At 40.7% G+C, this 13,696-nt stretch overlaps 1 protein-coding gene across 2 annotated transcripts; it reads left to right on the forward strand.

Annotated features, from left to right (window-relative positions):
- Positions 1-804: 804 nt before the first annotated feature.
- erich3 (glutamate-rich 3) lies at positions 805-13,670 on the forward strand. 2 transcript variants are annotated; one of them, XM_039606406.1, is made up of 14 exons: positions 805-1,004; positions 2,364-2,457; positions 2,549-2,674; positions 2,799-2,870; positions 3,010-3,138; positions 5,187-5,345; positions 5,629-5,829; positions 6,173-6,353; positions 6,450-6,636; positions 7,406-7,638; positions 7,724-7,864; positions 8,065-8,418; positions 9,454-9,588; positions 9,671-13,670. In XM_039606406.1, the coding sequence occupies exons 1-14, from the start codon at positions 985-987 to the stop codon at positions 12,859-12,861; spliced, it is 5,223 nt and encodes a 1,740-aa protein (XP_039462340.1). In that variant the 5' UTR covers positions 805-984; the 3' UTR covers positions 12,862-13,670. The 2 variants fall into 2 exon arrangements, with proteins under 2 accessions (XP_039462340.1, XP_039462341.1); XM_039606407.1 differs by having other exon boundaries at positions 2,549-2,659.
- The last annotated feature ends 26 nt before the right edge of the window (positions 13,671-13,696 follow it).

The following is a 13,696-nucleotide window of genomic DNA, read 5'->3' on the forward strand; positions in this document are numbered from 1 at the left end:
ACACTGCTTCTGTGTACATACAAATTCTTCATCTAAAGCTGTATTAAAATCATTTAAAACCTGGCATTCACATGAGAACAGTGTTTTTATTATAGGATATAAGTTGTATTACAAGTTTTTAAAACATAGAGAAATAAGACTTAAACCTTCTGTCAGTACTTTCAGCTTTAAAAAGTTCTTTACAAGTTGGAAACTACTACAAAGTACATACACAGTCAGATAAAAGGTAGGTCGATATATTAAAAATAAGTACATTACTTATTTAGTACATAGACAAACATGGTTCTTAAATCTAATTCTATGCAATAAAAGAGCATATTTATATCAATTTGATAAGTTTGTATATTTCACTTCACTGCATTACTAAGATAACTTTGCACAAAAAAGTTAAGCTTTGCTTCACATTGAAGCTTTTCCTGCAGTTAGAATATCTATCACTTGTATTCATATAATATTTTATGTCTCAAAAGGGCTTTTGTCCACTTGTCAAAAAATATATTTGCAAATGTGCTTAAACAAGATTTTCAATGTGAAACTTGTAACTAACTGCTTCTTATTTTTTGTTCTCTCATCACTTAAGGTTACAATAAAAAGATAAATAAATAAACAAATGAAGAAAGCTAGCCCACAGAAGTAGTTGGTGCTCTTGATGAAAAACTGACAGATGTATATAAATCATTAGTTTGGGATGGACGTGTGCGTGTGGCTCTGTCAGTGGGAATCTGTAAGTGGAAACCGGCCCTGTTGGCAGACTCGTCACGTGATTCGCCATGGCAACCAGGGACTGTCATCAGTTCCGCTGTGGGAGAAGTGCAGCTTCAGTCCGACTCCGCTCAAAATTTACCTTCCTCACTTTATAACAACTCCTGTCTGTTGAGACATCACGTAAACCTGAACGTCTTCCAACGAGCACCGAGCAGAGTGTCCCTGCCTTCATATCTCAGACGCTGGGGGGGATTTTAAAGAGAGGGGAGGCTGAAAGCCATGAGTCACCTCAACTCAGGGTAAGAGCAATTTAATTTTTTTTTTTTTTATTGAAAGAGGAGGGAGCCGCTTGGTTAAAGCTGTATGAGTTTTGATTCCCCCCCTCGGAGGCTTTACGCTAGTTAACCTTAGCCCATTTCTTTTCATGTTTTTCAGCTGCTTGAAAAGCTGGAAATTGATTTCATGATAATATTAAAGATCTAGCTGTATAATAGCAAGAAAGCCCATTTAATTCTTAAACTGCCTGCCCTGCTTATAAAAACAGTTTAAAAGTGGTTCTGAGTATTCTGAGTCACCCACAGTGTCTGTCAATATAGTCACCAATGAGGCAAGTTTTATTACTTGTGTGTGCTAATGGGTCCACTCAAACCCATAAATGATTCAAAGAAAACTTCATAGGCAGCTTTGCTACACACTGGGCTTCATTATGAACAAGAGGTGACACTATAAAACCCAGAAAGAAGCTGAAACAGAAGTTTCGCCATGAATTCAGATTTGAAGTTTTAATGCAACTTTTAATGCACCACATTTCAAAGGAAAACACTCCCAGTGGTTTTAACATAATGCACAGCGATGGATAACAGACTTTAAGTTAAGGAAATAAAAGTTTAAATAGTGTGCGTATAAATAAGTGTTAAAAAAAAAGTCTAACAAGGAAAAGAGATGTGCACACACAGAGGTGAGATTCTCTGTGCTGCTGCATTTTTCCCCATATTGGTATATAAGAGAATGCATGCAGTATGATTTTTGTCTACAGGATACCTTCATACTGTAACATAAACTATTTTTTAAAGTGCTTGACTCCTTATGCCTTATTTGTAAAGACAAATAAGGGCTCAATAAATTCTGTCATGACAAGTAGGATACGTCTTAACTGCTTTGCAACCTTATATTTCTGTGCCATGTGCCTCCACTTCACCTACTCACAAAAAACTCATGTCTAGAATGACAGTTTTAAATGCAGTGCCTGTGATCCAGGGCACCAGAAACAAACAAGCCCGGTGCACAAAGAGGAGGCAGCCCGGGTTAAGTGTGCCGTTCCCTCTAATTCCTGTAGGTAATCAGACACCTGTAACAGACTCTGTAATTGTAATATCCTGTTGTGTCAAACACAAATGCTGGTGGAAATCAAATCTGTATTGGAAAAAAAATACTGCTTTCACACAGGCCGCTCTGGGGACGAGCTGATGTCTCGTTAATGAGGACAAGAGAACAACTGCCAACAAACAAACACGGTGCTGTGCCCCAGTAAAGCATTTGATTAGGGTTCTGGTTTTCCGATAGCTTTAATCAACACACGGCTTACACGTTCCCCCTCACCTGAATTGTGGCTGTTTAGTGCTGACTGGGATTAAATACTTGTGTTTTTGTCTCTGCAGACTTCTTTCGACCTACAACAGCCTCACAGACAAACATCTTGCTGGATACTTTAGCAACACTCGAATCAGGAGACACCTGCAGAGAGCAGGACTGGTGCGTTTAGGTTTTTAAAGCAAAATTATGAAATTCAGTTAAAAATATCGATCGACGGATTGAATTGTGTTGATATTATTGTTGTTATTAGATCACCAGGAGTGGGCGCATTGTCCCGGACAAGGAGTACAGACACAAGCTGATCCAGAGAGCGCACCAGAGACACGTTCGAGAATGTCTGGCACAGGCTATTTTCCACAAGGTGCTAGAGATGGAGGTGGGGAGAACATGGTGTAAATGAGACAAAGTCAAAGGAAACAGGAAAAAACACTGTCGTGTAATCTGTGTATTTTCCTTACGCAATAAATCCTGATAATTTGTCCTTTTTCCCACCCACACAGCGTCTCCACCAAATCGAGATCAAAAGAAAACTAGAGGAGTTTGCAAGGAGGGAACGAATGCATAAGATCAAGGTACGTCTTTAATATATAAAGACTGCTTTGCTGCCATATTTTGTAGGATTCCTAAATTATACTGGAAAACCTCTAAAAACTCTTACACTTCTTATATATCACTACATACTATATAATAATGAATGGTGTTGTTTGGCAGGTGGAGCGCTCTAAAAGGTATGAGGAAGGCATTGTCCACATCCTGTCTCCACACCCTCCCGCGGGTGCCAGGGGCATCCGGAAACAGCACTCTGGGCCCGAGGGGGAGCACTCTGAGTCCTCTGAGTCGGTAGGTAAAAGGATGTTTTTTATTAAATCTACTGTTTCAGTGTTTATTGTTTAAAGTGTGACTGTTTAATTAATCATACAAAGTAGATTAGTGTCTTTAAACATGATACAATGATAAAAATTACACTGATGGTTTTAAGGGAATTATGTACGAGTTCAAAGCAGCAACCTTGTGTTGAAGAATCAATTCTAAGCTAGTCAGTGTAAGTGGGAGACATGATTGGAGATTATTTATGTATTTATTTGTGGAAACAGATGAAACAGGATTTCCTGTAGTGTAGCTGGGAACAGAACTGCTCTGATAAATAATACATTAATTTAGTGTAATAAATATATAATAAATCAGTGTTCTTTTGTATACGCAAGTACTGACTTTATAACAGACATTAGATAATTTAATATACATACAGTCATGTGAGAAAGAAAGCACACCCTTTCTATTCTATTAAGTTTTTATGCACATAAAACATAATAAAAGTCACCTGGTTCTTCCCAGGTTGTAAAAAATTACTTGAAAAACAACCTCAGATGAAAAGCAGCACAATGTCCTAATATATTTAACAAAAATGAAGCCATAAAACAGAATCAGTGTGTTTAGTACACCGTTACTCCTTCCATGGGAATTAAGAGGCTAAGTTGCAGACAGGTGCTGCCTATCAAATGCAATTAACTCATCATCAGCAAGTGTGAGCGTCTCTAAAAAAGCAGAAGTTTTGGCAGTTTGCTGGTGTGAAGCATTCAGGTGCGTGTTAACACAAAGCCAAGGAAGAAAGACTTCAGCAATGAGTATAAGTTGATTTTTAAATAATTTGAAGTCCATCATTCTACAGTGAGAAAGATCATTCACATGTGGAAAATATTCGAGATAGTTCTGGAACAACATCCTTTGGACAGATGACACCAAAGTGAAGATGTTTGGCCATAATGCTCAGCACCAAACAAAGAATATCACCAGAAATACCTCGTGTTAACAGTCAAGCACATTTGTGGAGGTGGGTTTGGGCTTGTTCTGCAGCCACAGGACCTAGGCACCTTGCAGTCATTGATCCCTTTATACCAGTGCAAATATTCTAGAGTTACAAATGTGAGTCCATCTGTCCAACAACAGAAGCTTGAACCAAATTGTGCCATGAAACAGGACACTGAGGCCAAGCACAGCAGCAAACCTACAAGAGCATGACTGAACAAAAAAATCAAGGTGGTGCAACATTGCCATTTTAGTGTGAAGAGTTCCAGCTTCAGCTGTTTGCTTTGTGCGCAGACGAGAGTGTTCTGAGTGAAGTGCTGGGATTAGCTGTGTGTTATCTTTGAAACATAAGAAGTCACAAACCTTGATGCCAGAATAAATAGAGCCAGTAATCCTGTCTTTGATTGCTATGTTTACCTTGTTGAAATGCCCCGCCCCCTTAACTCAACAAAAATCTCACAGTAAAGCACGCCGAGCCTTGCTTGATATACATTGATGGGGATTTGTTGGGAAATGATAAGAAGATGTGCATTTTGGATACGTTTATTGTCATCATGATTTCTTGTGAATTTATTAAGAAGTTTGCAGTTTTTAAAAGTAGTGGGAGACGTTAAAGATCGCTAACAATACAAAAACAGCAGTTCTGTAATCTGCAAAATTAAACAAATGAGCAATAGAGTAGGTTCAATTAAATCGAAGCACGAGGACATTGAGAAGAATTTTGAAAAATAAAATAAAAAAAACAATTTAAAAAATGTGATTATACTAACAAGAATAAAATATAATTAAAAGATTAAGATTAGATTAGAAAAAAAAACTGCTTCCAATGCTGCTTTTTATTTTCAGCAACGAATGACAAGCCAGAGGAAAGAAAAGTTTGAATAGCAAATAGGCTTCATTTCGCAAAACACCAACATAATGAGCAGGTCGTTCTGTGTTAAAAGAAACACAGTATGGCATCTTTGCATATATTCCACTGTAAAAGTGCACCATAGTGACGGTTCAGGAGCTGTGCAGAGCATCCTTGTGCCGTGCCCATAATTAGCAGAATGCATACTGAATGTCTGTAACACGATTTTTAGCCGAGCTCATCTCGACCCAACACGGCCCCAGGGAAGATGCAGAGGCCCGTGCGCTTGAAACCAATCCACAGTAACAGCACCACGGCTTCGCTCAGACACAGCTCCCCTTACAGACTGCTCGAATCCTCTCATGACAACCACCTGCCATTCAACTGCACTGTGAGTGTGAGACTCAAGATACTCACCTGTATATGAGGGTGTCACAGCGTTTTCTCTATAGACAAATTAGATTTTCAAGTAATTTAAAGTTGTAATTTCTTTTTTTTATATACTCTATTTTTGGAAACTACCTATTAGACATATAGAGATATAGATGTAAGCCTTAGCATGAAACATAATTGATAGAATAATACCTATAGTTGACTGCATTGAGAGAAGCCATAATCACAGAGCATCAGTATCAGCAGAACCAGTGTAAAGACTTCATTAACTTTCCTACCAGATGGAAAAAGAGCCTCGGAGACGTTTGACTGCAGTGGAGGCCTCCCATGGCATCTCGCCCTATTGCCTCCCAGTTATCAACAACTTTGTCACTCCGGTGCCTCCAGCTATGAAGAGGAAAGAGAGAGGGTTAAAGGGCACTGCCAGCAGTACTGTCAGAGGCCGCAGACTGTGCCCGACCACCGCCTCCAGTGGAGCTGACGTGAGTCAGGGCTTCATCTGTCCTCGTTATTTCCCTGGCAACAAAAGTATCCACAACAAACATTAAACTGCACTTCCTTTGGATAAATCGGGAACAACAAATAGAATTTCCTGTGGATGGCACGCATTTTCTGAGACACATCATGACAAAGTCATGAAAATATAAAAATTGTCAAATGAATAGTATTAATTCCTCCTTGATTATATTTATGATATAGAAACAAATCTGATCCACCTCTGTGTATCGCTAACATCAAATTTTGAATCAGGAAGTTCAAATATAAATGTAAAATATTCTTATTCAGTAAATAACAGACCAAAAACGTGTCACTTTTTCCATCCAGGACGCCCCACTGCTGAGGAGCTCTGTTCACCAAAGCAGAGTGTGTGTCAACGTGGTGTACTTTGGCAAAACGGTGCGTCTTTCCAGTGACCTGACCGACATGAGGGACGACGTCAAAGTGTTTCAGCAGCACTGTGGAGGAGAGAACCTGTGTGTGTACAAGGGAAAGCTTCATGAAGGGGGTCAGTGTGTTTTTGGATTTGTATATGTAAATATATATTGACAGATACCCCAAACCATTCAGAATGGCTTTTTGTGTCTCATCATTTCTGCTTCAGAAACTTTCCAGTTTATTTCACGTCGACACAGAGGCTTCCCGTTCAGCTTGACCTTCTTCCTGAATGGGCTGCAGGTGGAGCGGCTGAGCTCCTGCTGCGAGTTCAAACACAGGAAAGGCTCACGACTCGGCGGCAAACACGGGCACTTTGGCTTCACCGCCGTCGAGGGGGCCTCTCCGTGTTACAAGTGAGATCTCTACAGTAGCTTTAAAGATGAGCCTTAACTGTAAAAGGTTGAATATAAAACGAACAACAAAAACAACAAAAAGGAGAAATGTGAAAGGAAAAGTTTAACATTTTTACTCATAAATAAATAATAAGCTTCTGTCAGACGCTTTAGTTTAGCATATAAGCTGCGTGTAGAGAATGCAGAGAGCCTGGTTTTGTTCAAAAGTAAGTACAACAAACGTTACAGTCTTCTGGAAACCAAACCATGAAGTGTGTATTTAGTACATAAACGAGATGAAGTCTAACAGGCCAGTGTTTGAGCTTTAAATAGGCTGGCAGCAAAATTAATTGGCATTTTTCGACCATATAAACTGTTTTCCCCATTTTCAAATGTTCTTGCACATTAAACTAATGGTCTGCTAGTTGTAGCTCTATATTTAAGCAGTCCACAGTGGCTAGAGTGTCCCATGGATGACCTCTTGTTGGAGGCCAACTTAGAAGTTAGCCCCGCCTTGGTTATCCTGGAAAATAAGCCAGTGGGATTTTGGATAAATCCAGAAAATAAGCTCTGTGGAAAGAAACTTTGTGATACACAGTTCGTTCAACAAATTGATGATTTTAAAGTGAAATTAGACTATAAATGAACTACGATATAGGCAGATTATAGGCTGATCCTCTGTGTTCACTGTGTTGCATGTACCCCACTCGTTCTCTGGGTGGTTTATTGATCTCCTTATTTAAGCAGGAACAAAATTACTTTTTAAAAAGACTTCTTGCTCATTGTTCAGATGCATCATAGCAATGGGACTGGACAAAAAGCCCACTCCTCCACCAAAGAGGATGAAGGAGGATACAAGAAGAGAGGAATCAGTCAACAGCCCAAACGATGAAGGTGAGATGGAGACGGAGAGGACTGGGGAGGACGCTGGCTCCCACTTGGAGGGTGAAACCAGTGAACCGCAGAACATGGAGACTCCAGTCAAAGAAGAAAGAGCGCTCGATGAGGAAAAAGGCAGAGATGGTACAAAAACTGGTGCATCTCAGCACAAACTAAAGATTCGTGTGCTGCGCATACCAAAGTCTCTCTCTGTGATTCTCTACTTCAGATTATGAAGAAGACTTTGAAGCAGACGATGAGGGAGCTGCAGAGGAGGCAAAAGAAGAGAAATCCCCATCTCCAACCAGTGAAAGGGATAAGCAGGTTAAAGACAAGGATGCCTCTGAGACTGAAAATGATGACAGGGATGGTGGGTGAATTACCATAGTTGTACACGTAAAGCAGAAATCCCAGTATAATGTTTAAATATTTAAAATCTTTTTTAAAAAATTAAAAAAAAAACAAAAGACACAAAGCATTTTAATTACAGAACCATCTTGTGAAATGTTTAAATGTGCATTTTCCTACTTGTAGAGTACCTATTGGTGTTCATGTGTAACTTTCTCGCAGACATGAGATCTCATTCAGGCTCCAGCTCCTCGGGTAGCGAGCACGAGGAGAGTGATGCTGAAGCCACAAGAGACATCAACGAGGACGAGATGGCAGAGCAACAGAAAGAGGACAGTCAAGAGGAAACCATCGCTCAGCCAGAGGAAAAAGATGAACCAGATCCAGAAGAAGATGTTGCCACGGAAGCTGAGTGTTCTGCGGCCAAAGACTCGCACATGGACAGTGCTGGGGACAGCACGGAGATAGAAATATCTGACACCAGCGTCCCCTCAGGAAGTGAGACTAGACAGAGTGATGACAAAGAAGCCGAGAAGACGCTAGAGGAGGGCAAACAGGAAGAGGAACAGGAGAGAGGTGAGTAAAAAACAATGAATATACAAAACACAACACTCAAGACCACCTAATTAGAGTCTGAGTTAGTCAGAAGCACGTTTTAAACACAATGCTGTAATATAAAACAGAGCAGAACAGCTTAATGTCATACTGCTGCAATATCGTCAGCTTGTAATGATTAAAATAAACACTTTAATAGTGGAAAAATACATGTGTGCCATTACAATGATTCATTTTCTATCTGATCCAGATTTATTGTCAAAGATCAGTTTTATTTTTTTACTTTTTTCCACATTTTTTTAATATACTTTTGTCTTTGTTTGGGTTTCTAAAAATAATGTGTAAATATATAGTTAAGTAAACAAAGGCAAGCAACACCAGGGGTGAAACTGCAATCAGCGAAGAAGAAGTAAGCAGCCGTGAAGAAAAAATACCAATATTTGCATACTGTAGAGCATATCAAAAAGCTCAAAATACGCGTCTGTGAAGAGCTGCTGCATATTCATTCATTTGCATTTATCATAAGAAATCTACTTTTGCATGACAAAGAAAAGCGGATTTGCTTTTTTCCCCCTTTTTTCTTCCTTCTTTTTACCTCGAATGCAGTTTCTAATGAATGTTTTCAGGGCACAGTAAGTTACTTTTCCACATGGTCTGCAGCAGAACAAGCAGAAATGGACGAGAATCATTGACTTCGCAATGTTATTGTGTTTTCACCTGGAAGGATTAAAGAGATATTTATCTGTCACTCAAATACATTAAATGCCTTCATCATTTAAAATTCTGGACACAATGCTTCAATGCAAAACTTGACTGATTCCCCTCTTCTTATTTGCTCCTTGACCCTCTTTGAAGCAGGAGTGGGCTTTTTGTCCAGTGCCATTGCTATGATGCACTTGAACAATGAACAGGGACTATTTTTGCTTAAATAAGGAGATAAATAAATCTGCACTGCTGTTTATTATTGTTGTTATCAAAGACAAATTAATTTTTGAAGCTTTAACATGTCCCAGAAAAGGATGATCACAAGTGTCCTGTTCCTTTTTTTTCCCCAAGCCAAATCTGTGCAAGACAAACTGGCAGAAGCCATACTGAAGGAGTCCCAGTGCAGCTCTGAGCCTGAGCTGAGTGACACCAGCACTGAGGAGGAGGAGGAGTCCACACATAAAGGCCCTCAACAGGACAACAAAGGTATCAGATTTTTATTGGAATTAATTCATAAACTGCACAAAGACTGTTCTTGTATTTTAAAAGTCCATTTTCTATTTTGCAGATGCAGCTCCAGTCAAGCTTGTCACACCTACAGAACAACAGCAGACCATTGCAGAAGAAGCACAGACACAGGAAGATTTACCCGAAACCAAAGAACAGAGTGGAGATGATGAGCAGGAGCCTCAGGAGAACAGGGACATTACTGAAGATGAGAAGGTTGAGGAAGATGACAAGGCTGCAGAAGAGGAGGATAAATCAGAGGAAACAGGTGAAGCTTTGCATCCTTCGAAAGAAGAAAATGTGACACAAGATGACAAGACAACTGAGCCTCTTGAAGAAACCCCAGCTGAAACTACTGATACTGAGGCTGCAGAGAAAGAGGAAAGAAAGGAGAAAACCGCTGAGGAGACTGACGTTCAGCGTGACGAGACCGGGCAAGTGGCAAAAAGCAGCGAGGAGGATGAGTCATCAGTATCAGAGCCGGATAAAAAGACTGATGAGACAGCAGCGGCTGATAATGCAGAGGCCGTGACAGCCAGAGAAACAATAGAGATAAAAGCAGAGTCCTCAAAGGAGCAAGAGGCCCTCAGCTATGAAGAGGCACCTGTAAGTGACGCAGAAAAGGGGGAGCAGGCAGACAGCGAGGACAGAGCTGCAGGGTCAGAAACTGAAGTCACTGCAGAGAACTCAAGCAGCTCGCCAAGTGGGAGTGGAGAAACCACAGTTGAAAAAATAGCAGATACAGATGAGGAAAATGCAATAGAAGAAAGCAGTAAAGATGACATTAAAGAAGAACGAATATTAGAGGATGAGAGTCACGAACAGTGCGAGCTGCGAGAGGAGAGGATTGGAGCATCTGAGGAAACAGGTGAAAAGGAAGACGAAGAGAAAACTGAGGAGGGTGGAAAAGAAGAGGAGGAGAAACAAACTCATGTAACCTCTGATAAAGGAGAAGAAGATGAAAATACTGAGAAAAGAGACGATGATGAAAAGGTTAAAAATGATGAAGACGGTAATGAGGAAAGTAAGGAAGATGAAGGGACAGAAAACACAGCAGAAAGTGCTGATAATGGCATTGAAACAAAGGAAGACGAAGAAGAAGCTGTGAAAACTTTGAGCGAGGAAGATAAAGTTGCAGATGACGAGAAAGTTGAAGAGCCAGAAAAGACAGAAAATGATGAGAATAGTGAGTGTGTTGAGAACAAACTGGAAGAATCTGAAGTAATGGAAGGTGATAAAAGTGAGGATGACAATGAAAATGAGACTAAACCGGCTGTTCAAGAAAATGATGACGAGGCAGAAATATCAGAAAATCAGAATGAAAACAAAGCTGAGAAAAGTGAAGATAAAGAGAGCAAAAATGATGAAGAGGATAACAAGGAAAAAGACATAAGTGAAACGCCTGTAGAAGGAGAAGAAATATCTGAGACCACAGAAGAAGCTGAGAAAAGTGCAGATGTTGGTGTAAATGAAGCAGCAGATGGGACTAAATCAGCTGATGAGACGCCAGAGGCTGAGAGTGTTGAGCAAGATGCTGGAAAAACCAGTAACACGAGTGAAAAAGAGGAAATTAATGCTGAAAACGGGGAGATCTCTACTGAAGCCGAGAGCAATAATCACAAAGACGACGGAGAGTCTCAATTAAAAGACAAAAATGACTTGAAAAACAAAGAAGAGGGCGATGAAGAAAGCAAACCAGACGGGCCTGCTGACGATGAGAGCGCAGACATTAAAGAAGTCGCAGTGGAGTCTGAAGACGGTGCTGAAACACATGATGCTGACGAGGTTGATCAGGCTCCCGGGGCTGATGCGGTAGAACGTGATGCTAAGGAAGAGGGTGACAGCGTGGAAAAAAATGATGAATCAACTCCAAGCAACTCACAGCCTGAGACAGAAATGGAAGAGGAGCCTAAATTAGGTGACAGAAAAGACAGTGAGGAAGCAGAACAAGATCAAAATGGCAACAAATCTGATTGTGATCATGAAAACAAAGAGCCAGATTTGATAAAAAAGGAAAGCAGCACTGAGGAAAACATGGATGAGGTCGCAGCTGTTTCTTCCGGGAATCAGGAACAATCACCAGTTGCTGTTGACTTAGATGTTATGGCTTCCAAATTAGATGAAAAAAGCAAAGATACAAAGTCTGACATATGCCCACAGACTGATGAAAATGCAGTTGGTGGTGATCTCTCTGCTGCCGACGGAGAAAATGGAGTAGACACAGAAGATGCGAGCAAGGCCTCGGAGGAAGGAGCAAGTGTGCTGCTCAAACCTCACGCTCAAAACAATGAGGCTGATAATACAGAAGAGACTGTTGCAACTGGTAGAGAAAGTCCAGAGGCCTTGGCAAAAGAAGACAGCACAGATCTAGTCAGTAACTGGGTCAACAAGCACCAGTCATCAAAGTTTTTCGAGACATTTGTTGAACCTCTGGAGGATATGAGGGAGGAGATATCTGACGCTCCAGTGTCCAGCTCAAATAAAGAAGAGACTAAATCTACTGAGCTGCCAAGATCAGACAGTCCACTCAAGATGGAGAGGGTGTCTGAAGATGAGGTGAAAGCCTACAGGGACGTTGAAGATGAACTGCAAGTGGAGGAGAAGGCCGAGGTGAAAGACTTAATACTAAAACCTGAAACTGAACAAAGTGAGGAGGAGTCTGCAGCTTTGCAGGAGATGAGGTCAGAAGAGCACAAAGGAAGCATGGGATCTCTTCAAGGTCAAGAAAGTGCAGAGAAAGGAATTAATGAGGAAAACGCTTTTTCCAAAACTGAAGTGGAAAGCACTTCAGGTAGTCATCATTCAGCCACTGAAAAACCTGCGAGTGTTTCTAAGAGCCAACCTGATGAGAAAACTAGCGATAACGACTTCGATGTAAAAGAGCCGCAAACTGAAGAAGGTGATCAGTCCACAAGCCCACTTGGAACCAAAGATGTCAAAGAAACATGGAGAACAGAAGACGAGCAAAGTCGAGAAGTTACAGAAACAACTGATTTTACGACATCGAAGTCTGACGATGGAAGTCCGGAGGACTCGCGTAACGAGGAAATCGAAGGCAAAGCGTCAGACAGGAGCGTCAGCAGAGACAGAAAAGACCTGCAGCTGATCGAAGACATCAAACACACGCTCAGTAAAGACCGGCTGAGCGCCTTTTCAGTGGATGACACGTTGTTTGCTCACAGTTCATATCCTTTACTGGCTGCTGCGAGTGCTGAGAGCGGCTCCGGTCATAGTGACAATGAGGTAAAGTGAAGCTTTACTTCTTTTTTAGTTTTACAAAGACGCCTATAAAGTCAAGTTATACAAATGAAAAGCTCTCAGATTCTAGATGCACAGACAACCATGTGGCTTCAAACGAAATGTGGCACGCTCGTCCGGTTTTTACAAAAGCCCTCTGCTGTCTCGTGGTTTCTGCTTTTAAATTACAGCAGCCTCATAAACCGTCATCATCTTTCACCATCAAGAATCCACATAATGAGTTTTGACTGCTGCATGAAATGTTTACAATAGATCATCTCTTCCTTTTGTTGGTAACAAAGAGCTCTTGGTTGATATGAGGTATCATGTACAGATGCCATCAGCTATTACCTGAAAACAGATACCCGCGCACTCACACTCACACATGGTTGAATAATTCATAGATGTTGGACTCCCACGTCTTTAGCTTGCCTCAGGTACTCTTTACATTTCCATTGACTGGATACAAGTGGTGCAGCTTTAGCAGAGATCTGTAATCGAACACTGTTAATGGCATCATCAGTCAGTCAGCACACTTACATAATTACTGGATGGCAGCAGCTAGGAGAATATACAGTAGAACAACAAGAACGCCAAGCTCAATCTTCATCATTAGGCTGATGATAATTAGCTTTGGTGGTGACTAGGAAATGTCAAATGTAAGCACAGTTGTTGTTTGTAATGCTGCTAACTCTACCTCTACTTGCACTGATATGTTTAACATGTATTTGCATTTCCCTTTTGTCTTTTTTTATGGCTAGCTTGGATTTGTGAGACTTAATCGTTTCATTTGATATCTGTCAGTAACCAAAAGTTTCTGTGATTTTCCAGCTAAAAATAAAAACAATCA

This window comes from Oreochromis aureus, linkage group 23, assembly GCF_013358895.1.
Source record: "Oreochromis aureus strain Israel breed Guangdong linkage group 23, ZZ_aureus, whole genome shotgun sequence".
Taxonomy (NCBI): Eukaryota; Metazoa; Chordata; class Actinopteri; order Cichliformes; family Cichlidae; genus Oreochromis; species Oreochromis aureus.

What these genes read in the sequence shown, in the direction of transcription:
- erich3 (XM_039606406.1), top strand. Translation starts at nt 985, where the DNA reads ATGAGTCACCTCAACTCAGG. An exon ending in ACCTGCCATTCAACTGCACT is followed by an intron (nt 5,346 to 5,628) that starts GTGAGTGTGAGA and finishes CTTTCCTACCAG; the next exon opens with ATGGAAAAAGAGCCTCGGAG. An exon ending in TGAAAATGATGACAGGGATG is followed by an intron (nt 7,865 to 8,064) that starts GTGGGTGAATTA and finishes ACTTTCTCGCAG; the next exon opens with ACATGAGATCTCATTCAGGC.